Source organism: Octopus bimaculoides, chromosome 6, assembly GCF_046866305.1.
Source record: "Octopus bimaculoides isolate indiv1 chromosome 6, ASM4686630v1, whole genome shotgun sequence".
NCBI classification, from domain to species: Eukaryota; Metazoa; Mollusca; class Cephalopoda; order Octopoda; family Octopodidae; genus Octopus; species Octopus bimaculoides.
Window position 1 is genome coordinate 117,174,381 of NC_142933.1, and position 27,845 is coordinate 117,202,225.

The window sequence follows — 27,845 nt, forward strand, 5'->3', positions numbered from 1 at the left end:
GATTTGACCAAATTATTTACAGGGATGTACATCATATCTTCTGGCTATATTTTTGCTATACTCTATAATATTTTACTTACTTCAAGTTTCTGGACATTGGACATGTAGCATTGGCTTGTAGTCTAAGTCCAACAAATCGAGAACCAGTGTTTACTTTTCCGTCCAGTACCTATTTTATCAGTCTTTTGCCAAACCACTAGGTTACAGGGACTTAAACTAGCCAACGCCGGCAACAAGTGGTGGAGAAGGGGACAAACACACATACACACATATATATATAAACACGACGAGCTCTCACAGAATCCATCAACAAAATTCACTCACAAGCTATTGGCGGCCCGAAACAATAACATAAAACACTTAGACAAGACGGCGCACTGTAGGACTGAACTTGAAACAACTTGGTTACAAAACCTATACATCAATAATAAGGAAATAGTCATTGCTATCATTAAAACAATAGTAAATTGTTGGTTGGGGTAGGGTGGGGTGGTGGAGGACAACCGTTGAATACATTGACTGAGTAGTTATTGCGACCCTAGAATCATAAAACGATTATTTATATCGACTTCGAAGGGGTCTGAATCTAGAAAATAAAGGAACTTAACTGGGTATAGAAAGTTGCTTCACCACTCGCCCCGCTGTTCCGCCGTTTCCTCACCAGCCTCAAATAAAAAAAGTAACCATACTCAAGTTGCCGGTTAAATTAAATCCCAAGTCCAAAAATCAAAAGAAAAGCCAGAATTTTTCGAAAACATGGGACACACACATAGGCATACTTCTCTCTCTCTCCCTTCCCTTCTGTGTATATATATATATATATATATATATGCATATTTGTTATACATACATACACACACACGTACATACAGATTATGCATACACACGCACTCACATCGCAACTAATTTCTACAGCTGAGCGAACTGGAGCAACGTGAAATAGAGTGTCTTGCTCAAGAACACAACATACAGCCGTGTCCGGGAATAGAACTCACTCACAACCTAACGATGGTAAGTTCGACGTTCTAACCACTGAGCCATGCGCATTCATGCACACACACACACACACACACACACATATATATTATATAAACATATATGTATCATATATATATATATATATATACATATATATATATATGCATATCATATATATGTACATATATATAATATATATATATATATATATATACATATATGTATATACATATATATATGTATATACATACATATACATATATGTATATACACACACATATATATATATACGTATATGCATATATATGTATATACACATATATACATATGTATTTACACATATATACATATATGCATATATATATATATATATATATATATATATATATATACATATATGTATATACATATATATGCATATACGTATATATGCATATATATGTCCATATATATATGTATACAAATATATATATGCATATATATATATATATATACATATATGTATATACATATATATGCATATACGTATATATGCATATATATGTCCATATATATATGTATACAAATATATATATGCATATATATATATAAATACACAAACGTATATATGCATATATATACATATGTGTATACCGGTATATGCATATATATATACATAGATACATATATATACATATATATATATATCACCTTTTATTCGTATATATATATGTTATCCTAATGGGTTTTACCACTGGATGCCCTGATGTTTTAATGTATATTTACGTTCGATTTATGATAATATGGGACTGCTATAAAGTTATTTTGGCCAATTAGAGCGTTCATTCATTAAACCTTTCAATTTATTTTCCCTTTCGTCTCACCGTTACGTGAGCACTTCCATCTACAGTCTTACTTTTATTCTTCGGTTCAACGAAATTTCTTTTGGGATTAACGAAATTATAAAATTATCCTTATATATATATATATATATATAAATGGAAGAAAAACGCAATAGAGGACAATAAAACATTCGGACAGATCGATGATACAAAGGCGGACAAGAGAAACAACAATTAGAAGTAGAGGCGAAAAAAGACGGGTCATTCGTGGCTTTCTTTCATCAGTCAAGTTCCAGAAGTCACGACCATTTCGGGCAGTTTCACTTGAGAAGGTCCGATCTGGTTGCCCCCCAAAAAGTGTAAGCATTAGACCCCTTTGTAAGAAAGCTAGCGAATGTGTACGGCAGCAAAGACAAAAAACAAACAAACAAAAAACATGGTTTTAGAGTCAGGTTTTGACTGCTATTTCAAACATGATGGTATTTCTTAGATACTCTTAATTGTGATTTTATATATATATATATATATATAAATTCATGATTATGTTCATTTGCTCGCATAGATAATTTCAGTGACTGAATAAATTATATTACGCTTTTCAACAGATTAGAAATAACTTGAAAGGATACCAGTAAATATATATACATTTGTGAGATTCAAAAAAAAAAAAAAAAAAAGGCAACACCAGTATCTGTAAACGTAGTATGTGTGTTCACGATCTCTTTGAATATTTTTCAAGATGAACGTCATTTAATATAAGTAAAAAGAGGGAGATAACCGTGGTACATATCAGCTTCATATAAATAACATCACTGACTTTTGGGTCACTGATGGTTCTAGAACCTCTTATAGTCTGCACAAATTGACGAGCTATAATTTCGGATCCCCGCGGCCGCCTCGCTAGTTTAGTGGTCGTCCTTGTTTCACTATAACGTGCATAGCACAGTATTAATAAAATTGTATCATCTATACTAATGTACAGATACCTGTATTTCATTATTTAAGTAAAATAAGGCGGTGAGCAGGCAGAATCGTTAGCAGGCCGGGAAAATGCTTAGCGGCATTTCATCCGTATTTACGTTCCGAGTTCAAGTTCCCCCGAGGTCGACTTCGCCTATAATTCTTTCGGGGTTGGTAAAATAAGTACCAACTGAACACAAGGGTCGATGTAATCGACTTACCCCTCCCCGAATTTGCTGGCCTTGTGTCAACATTTGAAATCATTAAGTAGATTTTTATTTGTGTAATCTGGAAAGGCTTTTGTACCGAGGTCTGAGGAATTCCGACGTTGTACTTGTGTATCATATCCAAGTTCAATAGCGTAGCTAACAGTGGGGAACGACCGTTCCTCCACCGCCGAGGACATTTTTCAAAATTGGCGCCTTTTATAACATGTATACCAATGAGTTTAAATAGTCTGGTACGTGTCACGGCGCCTTTTTTTAAATGCTCGCTCTTCATTACTTTGTGTAGGCTTGTGGCTTAGTGGTTAGAGTATTAGAGTCATGATCGTAAGATTGTGGTTTCGATTCCTGGACCAGGCGACGCGTTCTGTTCTTGAGCAAAACACTTCATTTCATGTTGCTCCAATCCACTCAGCTGGCAAAAATGTGTAATACTGCAATGAACTAGTGTTTCGTCCAGGTAGGGAATGGAAACCGGGAAACTGGCCCTTAGGGGCCTATATGACTTTTTTTTTTTTACTTCCTGACTTTAGAATCTGTCTACGCGTCTTCTCCAGTTATAATGAATTCTTATACTTTCACAGATCACAAATTAGGACATGGTAGTACTTAGATCGATTATCGAAAGATAACAGATAAAACATCCTTCCCGAACCCTATCTACTCATAAAGACCGGTTCCCGGTTTCCGTGGCGTATATGTATTTACCCACTGGACGGGACGCCGGCTCGTCGCAGAAGTATTTTGCTCACGAACACAATTCGTCGCCCAGTCAAGGATTCGAAACCGCAATCTTACTTACGACCATGAGTCCAATACCTTAACCACTAAGCGATGCGGGGAGGAGTGGACAAGTATATTTCCTCGGTTCCAATACTTTAGCACTTTATTTTATCGGATGAAAAGCAAAGTTGACCTGGGGTGGGAGGAGTTTGGAACACAGAACGTAAAGATCCAGAAGAAATACCGCTAAGCATTTTCTCGTCCGACGCACTAATGATTATCTCAGTTCACTGCTTTTACATCTGGATATAATAACAATAACAATGACTGTAGTTAGTAAACAATAATTATATTAATTATAAAATACTCTTGATTACTTGATCTATAAACGTTTATTTTACTTTTTCATACACATGGTATGGTGAGTGACGCTTAATTAAATTAAAATACCAAATTTGGAGATTAATATTTTTCTCTAAGTAAGAAGTAAATAACATTTAAGATCAGAAATACAAAAGGAAAAAAAATCAAAAAGAAAAGTTTACAAAAGTTGTTTGTGTGTAATGAGAAAATAAAATAGAACAAGCAACGTTGTTGGTGAATAATATATAAAATTGCGGAATTAAGCGGTGTCACATTTTGGTTTGTTCTGAGTTCATCGGTGCAACGCAAAATTCAACAAAAACTCCGATCATATAATATATATATATATATGAGAAATTATGATAAACACTAGTTTATATAATTAGTTTTCTGCCAACGTTCCACCGTGAACACACAAGATATATATATATATATATATATATATATATATATATATATATATATTATATATATATATATATATATATATATATATATATATATATATATATATATATATATACATACATATATATATATATATATATATATATATATATATATATATATATGGGTGGCATTTTTTAATAGTTTTGTTGAGACTCTTCTGATTTGTTTGTTCTTGCAAAAGGCTTATCTCTTCGTTAACATTTTGCCAAATTATCATCGAAGGAATAAAACTGGAAGTGAGAAAGTGCAGCAGCAAAATATGTTGAGGGAAATGATAAGGTGGAAAGAATGAGAAGAAATACGAAATTTTGCTTGATTTTGCTAAAGAAAAACAATAATAACAATTTATACGATGATTTCGACATCCATATCAGCGTTTGCCACGCTTTGACTTTCACTGAGACAAAATGGATTTGGTACATCCTCAGCACCACAATCGAGGATTTTGACTTTCTTTTTAGGCTGATTTATTTCATCAGTGTCGATTGCACCAATCTTTCTCAGAAAATCCTAGAAATAGAAATATAAAAATGAAAAAAGATAGAATAAGGAAAATATTTCAAGAATTTTCTGATGACTAATGTGATGAGAATAATGGTCTTCAGAATTAAACAGTATCGACGAAACAATTTTATAACATGTAGCATTGGTAGTAGTTTTAAACAAAAATAAATAAAAATTCAAAAGCAAAGTGCAGAATTAATATATAATTACTGGTTAAGGCTCGGTCAAGTGGAATCGTTACCACACTGGAAGAAATGCTTAGCGGCAATTCTTCCGACTTTACGATCAGAGTTCAAATGCTACAGGGGTCGACTTTGCTTTTTGCCCTTTCAGGGTCGGTAAAATAGTACCAGTTGAACACTAGGTCAATGTAATCGACCAGCCCCCTCCCACAAAATTTCAGGCTTTGTGGCCATTGTAGAAACGAATGCATATTTGCTGGTTAAGGCGGCGAGCTGGCAGAATCGTTAGCACGCCGGGAAAAAAAGCTTAGCGATATTTCGTCCGTTTATATGTTCTGAGTTCAAATTCCGCTAGGACCAACTTTGCCCTCTTTGGTTAAGAAGTTCGTTTTCAAATCACGCTGGTTTGGGTTCAATCCCTTGGACAAGTGTCTTCTGCTATAGCCTCAAGCCGATCAATGCTTTGTGAGTAAAACGGTTATATGTGTGTGTTTGTGTCTCACTGTTTAACAACCGTTGTTGGGGTGTTAACTTCCTCTAATGTAGCGGTTCGGCAAACCAAGGCGATAGAATAAGTACCAGACTGCAAAACAAGTATTGGTGTCGATTTGATTAAATTAAAAATCTTTCAAAGCAATGCTTGGGCATGATCCCAATGACTGAAACAGGCAAAACAGTAAATGAATGCTTATATTTCTTTCATCAATTTTGTAGCACGCAGAATATATTTCCAGCATCTATATTGTTCACATGCCCGATGTACGCCTACATACAAATCTCTGGCTTGGCAGTGCTTCCGTGCGGTGTTACCTGTTCGTGACAAGCTGTCAAGGCACGGAAGTACTGTCAAGGCACGGAAGTGCTGTCTCGCCGACATGCCCGAGATGTGGGCAAGATAGGGAAACCGTCTTGCACGCATTAGTGGAGTGTCCGGAGTAATCGGGACTGATAGCTTTTGTCGAACAACCGTTGTCAGTGACAGGAAGAGTACAGCTATCAGCTGAGTCTATCATCGAGATTGTGCCACCTCCTTTCCTTAACAAGGAAAGGAAGGCTTGCTTTCTCTGCGTAGTAGCCATACTGAAAGAAACAGTATGGAAGACGCGTGTGAAAGGTATAGTGACAGGTACCTTTGTCTCTGGCTGGGGGTTGGTTAAATATTTTAGTTACCACCCCGGTAGTAAGATCAGGCTGGAGAAGAAGTGTCTGTCACGAGATATGTTTGTGAAAAGATAGAAGCCTGTGGTGAGCAAGCTGGGTACGATTGGCACCAGGTAAGTGAGGTCGGGTTAAAAAGTAAAGGTTCTACCCAGATGGCCGGGTGCCTCTCTTTCAACGGTCTTCATTGCAAAACGCAATGACTTAATCAAAATTCAAAATTTTAATTGCATATTTCATCGATTCATTTTTTCATCCGATTGATTTGACATTTTTAAAACGTAAAAGCTTCTTCACCCTTTATGTTTGTCTGTCCTTGTTTGTCCCCTCTCTAATGCATGTATGGCAAATCTATATGAAATAAAGTAGTTGCAAACGGACATAGACTCCTCTCAGCCCACACACCCCTGACCCAGCGGAACATTGAAGATGTGATAGCTGGTGAGAGAGAGAGAGAGAGGGGGGGAGAGTCTTCAGTTGTGTGGATGCGATCAACATGAAATGATGTGCATTACTCAAGGACACAATGACCCGCCTGTATCAGGAATCGAACTCATGACCTTAAGTAGTAAAGCATGATCTTCGAGCTTTGAGCCTCACAGAAGCAATGACTAGCGACCGAGAGCTTTGGCGATATGCTGTGCTTGAGAAGACCCGTCAAGCCAAGTAAAATCGTAGTCTTAACTGATGTTGGTGTCACGTAACTGGCACCCATGCCAGTAGCACGTAAAGAGCACCGTTCGAGCGTTGGGCCTCACGGAGCCAAAGTGACTGAGTTCCTTTCGAGTGTTGGGCCTCACGGAGGCAGTAACTGAGACCTTTGGTAGTATGTTGTGTTTGAGAAGAGGACCCATCAAGCCGAGCAAAATCGCAGTCGTGGCAGATACCGATGTCTCGCAAATGGCATCCGTGCCGGTGGTACGTAAAAGCACCCATTACACTCTCAGAGCGGTTGAGGTTAGGAAAGGGCAACCAGCTGTAGAAAACTATGCCAAATCAGACTGGAGTCTGGTGCAGTCTTCCAGTTTACCAGCCCTTGTCAAATCGTCCAACCCATGCCAGCATGGACAACGGACGTTAAATGATGATGATGATGATGATGATGATGATGATATATATATATATATATATATATATATGTGTGTGTGTGTGTATGGGAAAAGCGGAGGTGCGCGTGTGTCTGTGTTTGTGTAGTTGTACGCCACCACTACTTGACAACCGGTGTTTCTTTGTTTACGTCCCTGTCATGTAACCGATTCTGCATAAGAGACTGATAAAATAGGTATCAAACTTTAAAAAAATTATTACTGGGGTCGATTCGTTCGGCTAAAAACCATTCAAAGTGGTGCCCCAGCATGGCCGCAGTCCAATGACTAAAACAAGAAATCGAATCGTTAGAATCGTTCGAGTGTTGGATAGAATACCACGTGGCATTTATTTCATCTATTTTCACTTTGAGTTCAAATCCCGCTGAGATTAACTTTGCCTTTCATCCTTTTGGGTTCGATAAAAAAAAAAAAGTACCAATCATGGGCAGTGGATTAACGGATCTCTGAGAGTATTGGATAGGATACCTTGCGGTATTTGCTCCATCTTTTTTTTTTTATTTTGCGTTCTGACAACAGTAGCAACGACGATGCTGTATGGCTCCTATGGCGGCGACCTTTTTCTTGGACAAAATCGATGATGCGGAGAGAGAAGAGTTACTATCGTCTTACCAATACTAAACTAAGCTAAACAGCGGTATTATAACCTGTTCTATTGAGATAAATTACAAAGGTGCAACCCCGTCCCCCACCAACATCTGAAAATCAACTCCCCTACAACTTTAAATCGAGAGGAACAATCTCAGTTTAATTTAGAGTGTTGCTTTATAAGAATTTTAAGTTGCAGCGAAATTTTTCAAGTTTCTACTTTTTGTATATGTTGTTTATTGTTTAATCATAGCGTACCTCATTTTAATGTTTAAATCGTTCGTTTTAATCGACAGTCAAGGACTTTCCTGCCGTGACAACAGATTAGGGTTCCACTGTCTCTTACTAAACAACCTTCACAGATGATTTGTACATAGTAATCAAATGTTTATGTTGTGTGTTCGATCACTCACATCATCAAACGACATTACCTGTACAGGTGCACGGTGTGCCACACGTCAGACGTTAGAAGTGATCGCAACGCACTACCCAGTCTGGGAATCGAAACCAGAATTTCACATTCGTGAGAACAACACCCTAACCACTTGGGTTCATGCCCTTTCTAATAGAAATAGCACGTCACCAATATATATTGGTCTCAACTTTTGACACAAGGCCAGCAATTTCGGAGGAGAGGGTAAGTTGACTACATCGACTCCAGTGCTCAACGGGCACTTATTTTATCGACCCCGAAAGGATGAAAGATAAAGTCAACTTCGGCGTAAGTTGAACTCAGAATGTAAAGATGGGCGAAAAGCCGCTAAGCATTTTGCCCAGCATGTTAACAATTCTGCCATCTCGCCACCTTAACACAGCTAGTACATACTGTTATTAGACGATATGGTTGTATACTAAAAACAGATTTGAAAAGGGCAACGTAAGCTACGCCTTGACAGTAAATATATGTGTGTGCGTTTTTTTTTAATATAGTTATTTTATTACAGGCTTTTCTATGACTATTATCAGGAGAAGAGATGAGCTTGCAAGAAAAAGATTCCATTAAAAAGTGGACATAGCCAAGTAGCCTATAGGCGTAGGAGTGGCTGTGTAGTAAGTAGCTTGCTTACTAACCACATGGTTCCGGGTTCAGTCCCACTGCGTGGCATCTTCGGCAAGTGTCTTCGACCAAAGCCTTGTGAGTAGATTTGGTAGACGGAAACTGAAAGAAGCCCATCGTATATATGTATTTATATGTATGTGTGTATGTGTTTGTGTGTCTGTGTTTGTCCCCCCAAGATCGCTTGACAACCGATGCAGGTGTGTTTACGTCCCCGTAACTTAGCGGTTCGGCAAAAGAGAGACCGATAGAATAAGTACTAGGCTTCCAAAGAATAAGTCCTGGGGTCGATTTGCTCGACTAAAGGCGGTGCTCCAGCATGGCCACAGTCAAATGACTGAAACAAGTAAAAGAGTATTTAATAAAGTATAAGAAAGTTTCTACTTACGTATCCTTTCAACAATTTACCGAAGACAACATGTTTTCCATCCAACCACTTTGTTTGTTGCAACAAAATGAAGAATTGAGAACCATTTGTATTTTTGCCATGGTTTGCCATGGAAACAATACCTGTACTATTGTGACTTAATATGAATTCTTCATCATCGAAGGTGTCTCCATAGATACTTTTACCTGAAATAACAAATGAATTTATGTAAAAGAAGTTTTGCAAATGTTTGTACTCAGAACAATAAACATTCTTTATGCAACAAAGGAAAGTATATTCAGCAAATCATTAGATATTTAGAGACAACACTGAAAAAGGAAACACTAAATAATCGAAGGGTTGCGTACAAGCTTACAATATAACCTCCACACTCAAAAAACTATTTAAGAGGAATACTGGGACAATGTCCTTGGATAGCAAGACAGAACTTTGAAGAGAAATTTAAAAAAAAAAAAAATTTTAATAATAAAATAATAATAATAATAATAATAATAATAATAATAATAATAATAATAATAAAATATTCAGACAAATACATAACAAAAACACCAGGACTTACAAATATATATAACATACAAAAAATTGCACTACTGGGCACTGCACACATCCTACGCAAAACACTTTCAATACAGTAACCATAAGAGCATCACAGCAAACCACAGCACATACCCAAGGCACACAGAGCTGCGCTCGGTAGTGAAGTGAAAGCACGTTATAAAAATAAAACTATTGGATAATAATAAAGTAATAAGAGACGAAAGCAGTAACTGTACTGATAAGTAATGTTTATCGTCACTTCAATATGGCTGTGCCGTAGGAACCGATGTTACTACCATTTTAACCCCATGGGGACGCTTCCTCCAGTTAGTTATCGATGCAATCTGCACCCGATATATATTGCATGCAGGGAAGCGAACCCTACCATCTTCCGGCCACCAGACCCTATGGTTTCGAGTTATTTGTGTTCATCCTGATTGGTGGGTACTCGTCCGCTAGAGATAGCAGTAGTTCGCTCCAGCTCGCAATATATAGAAAGTCACTGATCTTGCAACAAGCAAAGTAGCTAGTTGGTAAAAATAAGTATAACGAGAGAAACTGAATCATGTGCCGCTCCTTAATGACTGATCATTGTTTAAGAAGTCAGACAATTTTGGAATAACATGGAATTCATGCAAAGATCACTTGATGAACACAACTAGCACAAACCCTCACTACCTTGTGAGTGCCTTCTTGGTAAAGGAAAAGGCTAGAGGAGTCAACTTCGATAGCAAACCTAAACAATGGAGTCCCTCAGGCGGTCTTGTGTCGTTTTTGACACCCTTCCGACCACTTTCGGGCGATTCACTCAGGAGAAGGCCACTCCAATGTAAAACCTACAACTTGCTGGTGTCTGCAACCGTCTTAGCCCGCTCAGCCACTGTGGTCAGACGTCCAAGTCTAAAGAGTGGAGATCGGATTGCATGGAATGACTCTCAGTTTAAAACTACTAAGAGCAAGAGATAAGAAAAAACTCTGCAGCGTCAAGGATCGATTTCTATAACCGATTGACGGCATGCTTCTCTTTCTCATGGACATCTGACGCGAAGAAACTGCCATCGATTACACCTGTAGATCGCTTAAATGCTTAGTGTAGTGCAACTATTATCATACTTTGATTAGAAAGATATATATGATAGATCAAGTACTTACCACCAGTGCCATCACCTCGTGTCACATCACCCATTTGTATGAGGAAGTCTACCACAATACGGTGAATTTTCGTATTCTTGTAATGAAGTGTGGTCTTTAAAAGAAAAGAAAATATAGTGCAATAATTCCTATCAATATGGTGTGTAAATTATATTGATACACCAATTTTATTGTCAATATTATAAAACGAAAATTACTGTTATTGTTGTTGTTATACGTTCATCCTTATGTTCTGAGTTCAAATTCCACCAGGGATGTTCTGCCTTTCATCCTTTCGGGATCGGTGAAAGGCTCCTTGTAGGTTGACATTGATCTTGGTTGCTCTGATAAACCCTTCTGTTTCTGATTTTAAGCCAGAGGACACTAACCATTGATGGGTAAGGGCTTTGTCAACAACGGCATTATTAGCTCTCTTTGGGTATTTGTCACTGAGTGGTTTTTCTTGCCATTTATCAGTAAGAATATCTAAGGCACCAGTTTTAGCACGGGTTTTCATACGCTTAGCTTTTTCTGTGCTTGAATGAATATCTAAGGCAGCAGTTTTTTTTAATAATAATAATAATAATAATAATAATAATAATAATAATAATAATGATAATGATAATGATGATGATGATGATGATGATGATGATGATGATGATGATGATGATGATGATGATGATGATGATGATGATGATGATGATAATAATAATAATAATAATAATAATAAGCTGCTTAGATCTGACATAGAATGTTTGAAAAACCTTAAATTTGACAAGAGTATCAAACCTACAAAGACCCAAAAACTAAAGAAAAAATATAACATGAAAACCATAGTTGACATTGATGCCACCATAGAAACCATCAAGCAAAAGGTATGTGCTAAAGCTGCCCGCATAGCAAGGTATGAAAAGCGTGTTAAATTCTTCCGAGATAATAACATGTTCAAAAATAACCCCAAAAATTTCTACAGGAAGATAGGGAAAACACCAGTAACAATAAAGTCTGTCCCATCAAAAGAAGAAGTGCAAGAATTTTGGAATAAAATCTGGGCAGAAGATAAAACACACAATGAAAAGGCCCCTTGGATTGATAGAATAGCTACAGACCTAGACTCCTTAGAGGAGCAAAAGTGGGAGGGGGTCAGGGTAGAAGATATAAGATCTGCTCTCAGGAGGTCAAGCAAATGGAAGTCTCCAGGAAAGGATAAAATTCCTAACTTCTGGTTGAATGCCTTCCCAGAAAGCCATGAACTGCTAACAAAACTTTACAACGATGTTTTGCAAAATCCTAGTTTGATGCCCTCTTGGCTAGTTAATGGTTTAACATTCCTGCTTCCAAAAAATGAGGAAACAAACGAACCAAAAAATTATCGCCCCATAACCTGCTTAACAACAATGTATAAGACGCTAACATCTGTCCTAACCGAGCACACCTATAGTTTTTTAATAGAAAGTAGCATATTCCCTAATGAGCAAAAGGGATGTAAACGTGGATCTTATGGTTGTAAAGATCAGCTACTCATCAATAAGATGATCTTAGAAGATTGTCACAAGCGACACAAAAACTTGTCAATAGCCTGGATAGACTATAAAAAGGCCTTTGATAGCCTACCACATAGCTGGATTAGGAAATGTCTGGAAATGTATAAAATAGCTCCTACTCTGCGAAACTTTTTATCTGTAAGTATGAGATCATGGAGAACCACACTGATGTTGAACAATGACAATGAATCTCTAAATGCTGGAGATGTAAGAATTTCATGTGGCATTTTCCAGGGTGACTCACTATCACCACTCCTCTTCTGTCTAGCCCTAATACCGCTCTCAAAATTGCTCAATGATGCACAGTATGGTTATAAAATATTTGATAAAAATATAAATCATCTCATTTACATGGATGATTTAAAGCTCTTTGCAAAAAATGACCAACAACTCAAAGGCCTACTAGCGATTGTTAAACAATTCAGTGATGACATCAGGATGCAATTTGGCCTTGATAAATGTGCAAAAGCTATCTTTATCAAAGGAAAAATGACAAATACATCTAATGTGAACCTTGACCAGCAAAATGTCATAAAAGAGTTAGAACCAGCGGAGAGCTACAAATACCTAGGGGTAATTGAAGGGGACAATATCAAGCACTCAGTGATGAGGGAAAGGATCAGAAGAGAATGTTATCGCAGGGTGAGAGCAATACTGAAGACAGAGCTGAACGCGAGAAACAGGATCGAAGCGATCAATGCTCTAGCCATACCAGTCGTGACTTACAGTTTCAACATCGTTAACTGGTCAATTACTGAAATATGTAATGTTGACAGAAAAATACGAAAACTGTTGACAATGCATAGAATGCACCACCCTAAGGCAGATATAGAACGTCTTTATCTGCCAAGAAAAGAGGGAGGTCGAGGACTACTACAGCTGGCATTATCAATGAAGGTAGCCACAATTGGCCTAGACACCTATATGAAAAACTCTGAGGACTGGATGCTAAAACTTGTCTTAAAATATGAAAGCAAGAAAGCATCTTACTCAGTAACAAAACAGGCAAAGGAATATCTAAGTGAATTCCAATTGCAACAAATTCAAGAATTAGACGAACTAGAAACACCTACAGAAAAAGCTAAGCGCTTGAAAACCCGTGCTAAAATTGCTGCCTTAGCTATTATGACTGAAAAATGGCATGGAAAACCTCTCAATGGCAAATACCCAAAGAGAGCGAATAATGCAGATATTGACAAAGCCCTTACCCACCAATGGTTAATGGCCTCTGGATTGAAATCAGAAACAGAGGGGTTTATCATAGCAGCCCAAGATCAATGCCTACCTACAAAGAACTACCAGGCCAACATATTAAAGAACGGCAGCTCCCCATTATGTCGTATATGCCAACAACAAAATGAGACCATCGATCATGTTGTCTCCATGTGCAGTCTGCTTGCGCCTACAGAGTATCTCAACAGGCATGATAGAGCTGCACAATATATTCACTGGGTAATATGCAAAAACCTGGACTTGCCCCATGATAAAAACTGGTGGGAACACAAACCACCCCCAGTACTTGAAAATGATCACATTGCACTCCTCTGGAACTTCACCATTCAAACTGACAGAAAGATAGACGCAAATAGGCCAGACATCATACTGAAAGACTTCAGACAAAAATCATGCCTCCTCATTGATATGACTGTCCCAATTGATATAAACGTATCTGTCAAGACCTACCAAAAACTGAGCAAATATAAAGATCTTGAAATAGAAATTAGCAAAATGTGGAATCTGAAGACGAAAACAATACCTATTGTCATAGGTGCCCTGGGAATGACAGCGAAACGGGCTGATTACTACCTAGCTCAGATACCAGGAAACCCCAAAATGGCTGAAGTCCAAAAGATAGTGCTCATTGGAACTGCCCATATCCTACGTAAAATACTGTCTATGTGATCTCAAATTTTAAAGCAAACATAATTTTCTTATGGTTTCTTAAACATTCACTTGAACAAAACTGTACAAATCCAAATATATGGTACCCTAGGCATAACACCTACATGAACTTCTAACTTGTTGTCTCTTGAGGTCTCTGGGTGAGACTTGGATCCAACTTGTACAAATGCAAGACAAAAGTCAAACATAAAATAATAATAATAATAATAATAATAATAATAATAATAATAATAATAACAATAATAACAATGATGATGATGATGATGATGATGATGATGATGATGATGATGATGATGATGATGATGATGGTGGTGGTGATGATGATGATGATGATGATGATGATGATGATGATGATGATGATGATGATGATGAGTAGTAGTAGTAGTAGTAGTAGTAGTAGTAGTAGTAGTAATAGTATAAGGCGGTGAGCTGGTAGAATCGCTAGCGCGCTGGACTAAATACTTAGCAGTACTTTGCCAGTCGCTACGTTCTGAGTTCAAATTCCGCCGCGGTCGACTTTGCCTTTCATCCTTTCGAGATCAATAAAATAAGTACCAGTTGAGTACTGGTGTCGATGTAAGCGACTCACTCCCTCCCCCAAAAGACTGGCCTTGTGCCAAAATTTAAAACTATTATTTCGCTGTTTGCCACGGGATCACCATAGTTGAATGAAAGGAAGAAAGAAAGAAGGGGGGGGGAAGAGAACTTCAAACCACATGCGCCACGTTTAGATGCCACGTTTACTGCTGAGTCTACTGCCGCGTTGGCGAAAATGAGAAATCTGTTGTGAGTGACACAGAAAAACCAGACAGTAACAGCTTTCATTAGCTTGCCCCTGTCACGCCCTTCCCTAAAGACAGATGTTGCAGATATTCATGGGTGAATGTTTGAATAAATTATTCAAACAGAGAATACAAATTTGTCGATAAACGTGTTTTTTATAAAAGCAAGATGTTAATCTTTGTTGTCATCCTATCAGACACTTGTGAGATATAAGAATAACATCGAGTTTATTGTCAAGGTAAAAAGTTAAGCGACCGGCAAACTGTCATCGATTATTATTTCCAGTTGTAACCATCACACTTCATCAACGTCGGAAATATTGTTAAAAAAAGCCCGTTAGAGTCACATATTCTAATTTCTGTCGTCCGATGATGACTTCTGTAATTTGGCCTAAAAAAAATAGGTTTTCTTTTGTCTTCTACTTGTGTCAGTCATTGGGTAGCAGCGATGCTGGGACGGCGCCTCGAAGAGTTTAGTCGAGTACTTATTTTTAAGTCTGGTACTTTATTCTTCGGGTCTCGTTTGCTGAAACGCTGGAGTATGGGAACGCAAACAAACCAATATCGGTTTTAGGCGTTTGTGGGGGACAAACACAACACACTTCCACACACAAAGTTTTGGTCAGCCAGGGGCTATAATCGGAGACACTTACCCAAGGTACTGCGCAGTGAGACTGAATCCAAGACCACATGATTGAGAAGCAGTCTTCTCAATCTCACAACTACGTCTGCGCCTATATTATCATCACCATTACTATTATTATTATCATCACCATTACTATTATTAATACTATGTCATGTAGTAAGGATGAAAAAGACACCGCAGTATTTAGTCATCTGTAAAATCCCAACAATGACCTTAGGCAGATAATACTTTCCTTAAAATGAGATTGACCCTAATACCCCGATCATGACTGGTATTACTGGTATCATCTTTACATTACACTTTTGTATTCCTATTGTTATTATTATTATTATTATTATTACGCTTATTCTTAGGGTTGTGAAGTAGTAGAATTGATAAAAGACGGACAAACTGTTTGCGCCCTTTACAGTCTTAGTTGAATCCCGCCAAAGTCAACTTTGCTTTTCATCTTTTCGAAGCAGATGAAATAAGGCACCAGTCGAATACGGAGCGGGGAGAGCAATGATATTGACTCGTACTTTCACCTCAAATTTGCTGGCACTAATTTGAAAGGATGTTTTCTTGAGATTTGTAGAAAAACAAGTCTCTCCAAATCTCATGAATCTTAAGATTCCTCCAGAATACAGAATGGAACTTTTCTGCACACCGGCAATGCATGCCTCAGTTTCAGTGTCCTTCAGCCTCTTAGATAACAGTTTGGATTTCGTGGCAAGTGTACCAGCTACCACAAAATCGTTAGCGCGCCGAGTAAAATGCCTAGCGCCATTTCGTCTGCCTTCACGTCGTAAGTTCAAATTTCGCCGAAGTCAATTTCACTTTCTCTCCTTCCGTGATCGAAAAACCAATCAGGTAATCCTTCCAAAATTTTTGGCCACGAGTCTATGTCAGAAGTTGTTATTTGTGTCTGCTGCAGTAAAGTAATACAAAATTACCGGCAGATTGGATCTGTAATGATGTGTGTGTGTGTGTGTGTGTGTTTCAAATAATAAACAGAACCATGATAAAGAAACGAACGGAAAATTCACACTCAAGATATGGACGTGACAATTCCTCGTCAGTTATCGTTCAAAACAAATCCTTACAATTTCACAACTTTAACGATAGTATTGCTCATTTTTGGTGGCATCAACAACGAATGTTGAGGACAATGACAAAAGCAAACTACACAGGTAATGAGTTTTCATGTCTATATCTATCTATCTATCTATCTATCTATCTATATATATATATATATATATATATATATATATATATATATATATATATATATTTAGAGAGAGGGGAGAGAGAAAGAGAGAGATATATTTATATGTATATATACACATATAATGTTGTTCCCAGTGCATTTAGCTGTTAAATTATACATATATCTATATGTGTATGTACTTAAATATAATGATACACAACACTCTTCCTCATACACACACTAGTAATTATAGGCAGACAGACAAACAGACAGACAGACAGACAGACAGACAGACAGACAGACAGATAGATAGATAGATAGATAGATAGATAGATAGATAGATAGATAGATAGATGGATGGATGGATAAAATATAATATAATATAATATAATATCATAATTTTACCCTTGTTACTAAATTATTTCTCTTCTGGGGGTCAAAAGAAATAAATTATTTTTGACAAAATTTCGCTGTGTGGAAATCAGTTTTCTACAAAATGATACGTCGATCTTGTTTTTAGCCTTGTATTCAACTTATTTCTCTGATAAAATAAACGGCCATTAAATTGAGCAATAAATAAATAAATAAAAGCTTTTTTCTTCCATTCCCTAAAAAAAATCACGTTTTATTTCTATTATGTCTTAATTTTACAAATTAATTACTAGATCTAATAGAATTAGAAAATGCTGACATATTTATTCTCTGGTTTTAGTAACTTATTGAATATAAAAATGGTTTTTCATTCCTTTACGGAAGTTTTATATAAATTCAGAGAAATAATGCTCAGTAGATTATCACTATTGTAATACTTTCGAAATTCAACACAAAATTTAAACAATTAAATCAACGGATACTTCCAAATCACCAATCAATATCAACAGCAAACTCTTACGTCATTAAATGCCAACAGTATAACCATAATCGATGCTATCGGTGTGTATTGATTACAATTTTCATGAATACTATACCCTGTCTGTTGACGTGTACACCATAGTATGGTGACGTGTTACACTATGTGAAAGCCAAACTTCCAAGAGGCCTCCTTACTCTACCTATCGAAAGATAAATTCACACACACACACACACACACACACACACACACACACACACACACGTATACAAACACACGCACGTACTACGTATGTGTTCTGTCTACGTGGAATGCCACATCTTTAATATGCCAACTGAAACAGATATATATTCAGACTCGTGCAAAAAAGAGCTGTCATTGACGCATAAAATTACACACGAAGTTGGACGAAAATATCCTTTTTATTCCTTATTCCGAGTCTATATCAAAGAGTACATCAACCCGTATCCTACACCAAAATAAATTCTATATAGATCTTCTTCTCTCCTCTACTTGTTTCAGTCATTAGACAGCAGCCATGCTGGGGCATCATTTTGAAGACTTCAGTCGAACAAATCGACCCTAGTCTCTTATTGCCAAACCGCTAGGTAACGGGGTCGTAAACAAACCAACACCAGTTGTCAAGTGGTGATGGGGAACAAACACAAAGACACACACACACACACACACACACACACACACACGTGCGCGTGAGTATATGTATATATATATATATATACATATATATATATATATATATATATATATATATATATATATATATATATATATATATATATATATATATATATATATATATATATATATATATATATATATATATCATCATCAATAGCCGAACTGTCTATAGGTCAAATCCTGGCAAAATATTTTTTCTGATCAAATTATAATTGTTAACATTATTGTATTATAGAACACTGGACGTATGTGCTGAAAATTACCAGTTACAAAAGCTAACAGCACCATCAAAGTCTCCTTTAATGAGAGATCTATATATTGGTACATACAACATTTGAATAGTTTAATGTTTCCTTCAAGAGGGAGTAAAGATGTAATACGTTATAAATATTTTTTTGCACTGTGACAAATGTAAATCCGTATATACATACATACATACATGCATACATATATATGTTCATATGTACGGATTTGCATTTGCAATAGCATAATATATATATATATATATATATGTATATATATATATATATATATTTGTGTGTGTGTGTGTGTATGTGTGTGTGTGTGTGTGTGTGCATATATATATATATATATATATATATATATATATATATATATATATGCATATGCATATATATATGTCTCGATAACATTTATCATGGAACAACACACAAAGGAATTGCCTTTTTTAGACATACTTCTAATTAAAGAAAATAAGACCATAAAAACAGATCTCTTCTACAAACCTGCAGCCACACATCAATATTTGAACTTTCATTCCTCCCATCCCTCACATACCAAAAGAAACATAGCCTTTAATATGGCCAAACGAATGTGCACTATAGTAACAGATGCAGAATTAAGGGATAAAAGACTACAGGAATTCAAAATATTTCTAAAAGAACAAAAATATTCACTAGCTTAATCTCCAAAGCGAAAAACATCTCAGTTATAGACCTCAAAACAAAACAAACGCACAGGAATAAAAATGAACTGATAAGCATTCCTTTTGTCATCACCCACAACCCAAGAAATCATGACATCATCAATACTGCAAAAAGGTACCTCTCAATTCTTCAACAATCATCAAGAACGAACAAATTAATAATAGATTCTAAAATAATTTATAACAGACGTCAAGCACCTAGCCTAAAAAAGCTCTTAACCCTCGCAAGATTTACAACTAGAGAAACAACAAAGAAAATTCAAAGATGTGGTGACTCTCGCTGTCGAACGTGTGATTACATTGAAGAAGGTGAATAAATTACTTTCAAAGACAACACCTTTAAAATAAATGTAAATATGAATTGCAAATCCAGAAACCTAATCTACTGTGCCACGTGTCCCGAATGCAAAGAATACTACATTGTGAAACGGGCATTGGACCATATGAGAGAGTAAGGGTACATAAACAACAAATGCATGGCCCCTCCGTTAGAAACACAACCTGCAGTGAACACATCGAAAAATGTGGGAAAAGGAAGTTTAAACTATTCCCTTTCTTCAGTCTATGGACAGAAAAATGAACATTTTCGTAAGACCAAGGAAGAATACTTTATTCGAAAATGCCAACGGAAACTGAACCAAAAAATTAATACCAAAACCCCGGATCTACCATTCCAACAATCCACAGAATGACACCAACCAGACAGTGCCTGAATTACATATGAGTATACACACTTTTATGTACTATATATATGTGTATACATGTGGGTATATGTGTATAGGTGTGTGTATATATGTATCCCTGTGTATGCATGCATGTTTATATGTATGATATCTTGTTTATATTTATGAGCAATAAATTGGTTATATTGCTACATTACACAAACTATTTCAACAATTTTTTAAATACAATTCCTAATATTAGATAATAAAAATATAAGAGAATTTTTTAAACATCGAATATCTATGAGGGTCCCTAGCCCCGACTAAAATAGGAACCAAACGACAATAACAATATTTTATCCATTTTAAATATTGTGCAAGACATTGGCTTCTCAATTTCAAAGAGAGATAAAGTTTGCTAAATCGATCCGAGTACTTGACTCCTCCAAGTAATTATTTTGTCGATTCCAAAAGGCTGAAGAGCGTAAATGCATGCATATATATATGTGTGTGTGTGTGTGTGTGTGTGTGTGTGTGTGTGTGTGTGTGTGCGTGCATGCGTGTGTATCGAGTCGCTGCTAACTCTACCATCTGTTACCGTTGCATACGACGGAGCCTTCTATGTAGTTGCTCGACCTCCTAGAAATAGCAGCCAAATCACCACCACCAGACCACACCCTACCGCCTTTAAAAAGAACACGCTGTATAATGTGGTCCCTAACGAGATTTCCGTACATAGGAAATAAACGGAATGGTCAAGGATGGAATGGTTTAAATCGCAGATCTTCGATATGGGCTGACAGGGGCTCAAAATAGAAAATAAAGTTTAAGTGATGGTGAAGAATCGATTTCTAACAACGGTCAAGCCACGTATTTAGGGAAGGGATATAATCAGTTCAATCGAATCCAATACTTGACTGGCTTTTTTAAAAATTTTATCTGTTCCGATAATAATGTAAGTCGATCACTACTGAGATTCGAACCGAGAATAGGCGCAATGAATTTGTATAAGGCATTGTGGTCCGACACTCTCTACTCTTTATATCAGTCAGCTGTCCTTTCTTCCGCTGCAACCAAAGGACGAATTACAAAAGCTGGTGAACGATCAATATATTTAAATATTTACTGCAATTATAGCAATTATAGAAGCAACCCAACTACTTGATCCTGCCTCGACGTGGCACCAACTGTTACCAGCAATAAATAGAAGAGTAGCAAAATTTTAGCAATTTCAGCCCTTCCGTTTCGACGGCGGGGTTTCTAGTTGATCCGATCAACGGAACAACCAGCTCGTGAAATTAACGTGCAAGTGGCTGAGCGCTTCACAGACACGTGTACCCTTAACGTAGTTCTCAGGGAGATTCAGTTTGACACCTATTGTGATAAGGCCGGCCCTTTGAATTACGGAATGTGAAAAGGTTGCCCTTCGAAATACAGTTACTATTCATTTTTGCCAGCTGAGTGAACTGGAGCAGTGTGAAATAGAATGACTTGCTCAAGGACACAACGCGCTGCTGAATACCACTAAGCCATGCACCTTCACCCCCTCCTTTTAATTAAAGTATGTAGCATGGTAAAAGTGAGAGAGAGAGAAAGAGAAAGAGAAAGAGAAAGAGAGAGAGAGAGAAAGAGAAAGAGAGAGAGAGAGTGTGTGTGTGTATGTGTGTGTGTGTTTGTTTAAGTATTATTTATCAATGCTTCACTGTACTTTGGGTTATATCTACAGATTTTAGCCAACTCTGTCCGTAAGAGACCAGGCAGGGGCAAACTGTTTTCGAGAAGCGGTCCGCATGAGACATGACTCATGATCAGTCAAGCTGCACTACCAAAAAATCCAAGGTAATCTTTTTGCTAGGCGTGCCATGCAGAAAGTCACGCGGGTCGCAGGTTACACGTGAATGTAATGGACAGACGCTGAACGGCAGAATCGTTACGCCATCGGAAGAAATGCCTTATAGTATTTCTTCCGGCTCTTTACGCTTTGAGTTCAAATCGTATCGATGACGACTTTGCCTTTCATCTCTCCGGGTTCACTAAAATTAAGTACCAGTAAAATAGTAATGAGAAGGCGTGCGGCCTAGTGGTTAAGGTTTTTCACTCATAATCGTGAGATTGAGGTTTCAATTTCCAGACTGGGCAGTGCATTGTATTCTTGAGCCCAGACACTATTTTACGTTGTTCCAGTTCACTCAGCTGTAAATGAGTTCCAGCAATAACTGGTGAGTTAACCTTGCGACAGAATCATGGTGTTGTAATCTCAGTCACTGGTAAGCTATGGAGACCCATTTCAGCTCCGGCCTTATGAGGCCAAGGGCCCATGAAAGATCTAATAGTTCCTAAGTTCCAAGTACTGATGTCGATGGCATCCACTAATCCCTCTCTTAAAATTGCTGGCCTTGTGTCTAAATTAGAAGCAATATTTTTGGTAACTATTTCGCTAATGTGGAGTGCTGAACACAAAACTTGAAGTAACCAAGTGTCAACAATAGTACTAGTTTTCCCATAATATTATTTATATACACGAGCAACACTCATGGAAATATCACGATTTATAAATTTTCTTATTACTATTTTGATTCATCAGTTTTACATCTTCGTAGCGTTGTCCCATCATGCTAAAGATTTCGATTACGTGTTCGAATCCGATCGCTAGTTAAGGTTCTTAAAATTGTAACATTCAAATACATGACAAGAAGTATAATATTACAGACCCATTGACGCTTTTTCTGGTTTCCGTCATTGCACTACAGCTATGCTGGTGCAACTCTTTCAAGGATTTAGTTGATCACTTCGACCCCAGAACTTATTTCAGTCTGGTATTTATTGTATTGATAACTATTTTATAGAGACTTAAGAGGAGTTCATTCAACTTTCAGCAGAATAGGCTTCGCTAAAGTCACCAAGGACCTGGTGGTGATATTCAAACGCGCAACGGATTAAGAGTAAAACTTGAACAGAAAAATAGTTTTGAAAGATCTAAATGAAAATAAAAGCGATAAAAGTTGAAAATGTTAGTTTACCTTAAAATCTACTTAATTGTAAATACTTACGCTACGATGTTTGTAGCCATTTGTGATTTTGGCAAAGTTCAAGACAGTTATTGGAGCTGTTTTTCCAAACAGACCGACCACAAGACGATCATGAAGATCTTCTCCGGGACCATCATAATCTTTGATAACGATATCGAACCAGGCTTGCGTCGTCACAGTATAGTTGCACTCGATCTCTGCTTGGACATTGCAGAGGCAAAGGAAGCCCACAACTACAAAAAAGATATACTTTTCTAGGGTCGTCATTTTTGGTGCGACTGCAAAAAAGAACAAAGAAAAGGGTAAAAGAACCGGTTTGTATTTGTTTCAAAATTGACGAAGTGATTTAAAAATATTTGTCATAGGGGACAGTTAGGTTTTTAAGAGAGGTCCCATAAAATGAGGAGCTATGACATCCAGTCATCTCTCCAAAGATTGCTTTAGCACTGAAAAAGAAACAAAAGGGTCCGAAGTTGAAATCGTAACTGGGTGGATTGAATCTTGAAGCCTTAATTATTTTTAGAGGTTGAGAAACAGAAGCTGCGCTGAAGTGTAAATTGTTCTAATTAATAGTCGAAACCGAAAGCGAAACCAATATTATCATGGTACTCACTACATGATATTTGATACAGCTATAATATTGATTTAAGATCAATTTTTATAGTAGTCGAACACTATTGATTAAATCGATAACAGCATATGACTGTAACTTATCTTATTGGCCCTAAAGGAATAAAAAAAAAAGTTAGCTCTGACGAGATTTGAACTCACAACTATAATAAAAAATCTAAATTAGGGTTTTGCTGTCTCAGTGATCAGGATCACTTTTTCCTTTTTTTTCTTTGGGCCCTTAACTTTTGGTGGAGTTGCAAGTGCCACTGTCATGATATAATGCCCGACACACTGCCCTTTCTTGGGGATTATAAGCGTGTCGGAATCCATCTCTCTCCAGGTCAAGTTTGAGCACAGCTGGTTTATTACAAAGAAGGGGGGAGGAAGAAGAAGAGGAAGGGGGATGAGATGAAGGGGAGAAGAAGAAGGAGGAGGAAGAGGAGAAAAGGAGAAGGAGGAAGTGGAAGAAGAAGAAGAAGAAGAAGAAGAAGAAGAAGAAGAAGAAGAAGAAAAAGAAGAAGAAGAAGAAGAAGAAGAAGAAGGAGAGAACCGACTCTTTTGTTCATTTGTACTTTATCGAATTCAAATGTATGAAAAAAAAATCAGTGAGATTTAAACTCAGCGACCGAGAGCTGTTTGCTATTATTCAACGTTTCTAACAGTTCTACCAACACGCCGCTTTCCCCCAGCGCGTTTTATAACATCAATAGGGATTTATTATATTGATTCAAAGACAGCAAATTGGAAGCGGGTGGATATTGTTGATTGAAACTATCCCAGTACACGCCTCTACACTTATTTTATTGGCTCCGGAAGAATAAAAGGCGAAATTGAGTCCTGCAGTATTTGATCTTAGAACGCAAAATCTTATAACTAAATACTGCAAGACATTTACTTTGGCACATTGTAGTTTCCAGTGCTTACCATGTTAATTATAATAAAAATCCCGAACTTAGGTACAAACCAATAATACAGTTTCCAGTATCTGACTGATAATTCTGCCCACCTCAGAAGGACGTAGCCAATCGTAATCATATTTTTTTTTTCTTATTAAGGTACATGAACGAATCTTGATAAGGATGTTGAAATTCGATTTTGGACTTTTTCTAATACTATAACTATCATAAAAGATTGCATTTGGGTGTGGAAATTAGCTCGAGATCGAACAAATTTTTGCTCGCCAATCCACTCCCTTATTAAAAAATGCTTTTTTTCTTTTAACCGGAAAGGTGATTTTGCACTCTTAGTGATGGGGGAATAGGATGTTGCGAAATTTCTGAAGTGAAATAGCTTTCAGTCAGGTGTCGAAACCGTCATGATCGCCTCCACCGCTATCAACACACACACACACACACACACACACACACACACACACACACACACACACACACACACACACACACATACACACACACATGCACGCAAATTTATTGGATTACACGTATACTTTAACATTAAATTATGATCCCAGAGGAATTTGTCTGGATCTCCTCCCCTTAAATAATAATAATAGTAGTAGTAGTAGTAGTAGTAGTCTATTCCATGAACTATATACTACAGTGTACCATTAGCTATATCATGCTAGAACCATTTGTTAGCTATTACAGGAAGTATTATTCTGTATACGGTATGACTTCTTTGCGGTTAGGTTCTTCGCTATTTTCTTAAGATTTCTAAGAGGCCTTAAGTAGATCTAAGTATCTTATACAAAGGTGCCACGTTTACATTCCCTTGATCCAGGTTTTAGCTACATTATATACAGAGACACTGCAACTCAAATGTTTTTTGTTATCAATTAACAGGGTTTTCTATGGACACTTTATCTCAAGTTTTCAATGAGTGACGTAGGCATTTTTTATTATGGCTCTTTGAAGAACATGAAACGTAGTCAGTTTGCTTCAATCGAGAATGGAAAACGAATCATGGACAGAATTCTGTGCCATTCACCAGATCAGAGATCGATTTCATATAGGGCTGATAATTATGCGAAACACAATAATTTCTTTTTTTAAAGAAAAATGTTTTCCAACAAGTGTAATTGCCTCGATGGTCTCACTCAGAAATAGAAATCAGATTGCGAACCAGGCTCATTCTAAGTATAATTGCTTTCTGAATCGCTCTTCAACAGTATAATTATACACTTGTTCGTGATTTCTTGCATTGGCGCAAGGTAACAGATTAATAACCCACACAGGTTTCAGCTAGAGGCTGGGGCTATGCTGCGACTAGCTTTTTTTTTTCTGTATTGTTTCTGGTGAAATAGCTAGTTGAATGGAGTTGATCTTCCTCGTACCTCTTGCAACTGTGTGGGTTCATCTGGTATCTCAGAAATTTGTCCACACGCGTATAGGAACTTATATATATATATATATATATATATATATATATATATATATATATATATATATATATATATATATATATATATATATATATACACATACATACATACACACATATATATATATATATATGTATATATATATATATATGTGTGTGTGTGTGTGTGTGTGTGTGTGTGTGTGTGTTTGTATATATATATATATATATACATACATACATACATGCATACATACATACACACACTCACACACACATTATATGAGACAGATAGAATGAACAAACAAAAGACTTTAGAGTATAGTCATTCGTTGCTTGGCATCTACAACACCATTTTTACTTTAATTGCGTTACGTCATTTGACGCAATTTTCTGTGCCCTAATATATATTGCCATTAGTAAAAACAAAAATTACTTGAAATAAAAAATGAAATTTAAAAACTGTACTTACAGAGTAACGATGATTTCAGAAAATAAAAAAGGGCAGAAGTGTGGCTTTTTTTTTTCTTTCTTTCTTTCGTTTGGCTCAATCAAAATTCTAATTATGAAGTCTCTGACTGACTATTGAGTTATGTTTGTGAAGCTGAGATTTCTCTAATCTAAAAACTGAATAATCTCAGACAGTGATTAGTTTATATGCATTCGTTCAGCCACGACACAATTGCGATTACAGCCTATCAAGGCTCACACATCTGTCACACTGATTGATTATTTTTCAGAGTCCTGCTATTTTATTTTATTTTATTTTATCTTTATTGCATTATTGCTTTAGTGAGGTGTCTCTGATTTCTGAACAACCCAACTGCTTAGCTATACGTAATCTATCAGTTTTATAATCAGCACAATCTACTTCTATTCGAAATCCGTTAATGGTATATCAAACAACTGCAGTCAGTCGGTTTGGTGGGGACGACGGCGTTGACCAAAGTCGCAAAATCACACATACGAGGGTGGGCTGACGGGCGCGCAGAACGCCCTTCCTCCTTCCACACATAAGCACAGGAGGGGCAGAGAGAAATAAATAAATGCGTACGTGTACATATATATACATACGTGTATATATATATATATATATATATATATATACACACATATATATATGTGTGTGTGTGTGTGTGTGTGCATTCATACATATATACATGTACACGTACATAATACAGCAAACAACTACACTTGCACATATATACGCGCACACACAAACTCACACACGCATACACACATACACACATATATATATACACACACACTCAAACCTACATACATTTTGATGTATCTCTATAATGTGTGATCCCACAACTATACATTTGTGTACGTGTATATATCTGTATGTGTGCGTGTATGGATGTGTGTGTGTGTGTGTGCCCGCAGGCCTACAATCTCTTGAAGTAATGCAGTATACCCACATATACATACACACAGATAGATAGATAGATAGATAGATAGATAGAGAGATATTGATTGAGAGAGAGAGAGATGG

The 27,845-nt window shown here is 36.8% G+C and overlaps 1 protein-coding gene across 1 annotated transcript; it reads right to left on the bottom strand.

Annotated features, from left to right (window-relative positions):
- Positions 1-4,079: 4,079 nt before the first annotated feature.
- LOC106883424 (peptidyl-prolyl cis-trans isomerase B) lies at positions 4,080-26,976 on the bottom strand. The gene is made up of 5 exons (XM_014934420.3): positions 26,820-26,976; positions 23,438-23,694; positions 11,192-11,285; positions 9,503-9,687; positions 4,080-5,029 (listed from the first exon to the last, which is right to left on the bottom strand). The coding sequence occupies exons 2-5, from the start codon at positions 23,681-23,683 to the stop codon at positions 4,865-4,867; spliced, it is 690 nt and encodes a 229-aa protein (XP_014789906.1). The 5' UTR covers positions 23,684-23,694; positions 26,820-26,976; the 3' UTR covers positions 4,080-4,864.
- Positions 26,977-27,845: the final 869 nt, after the last annotated feature.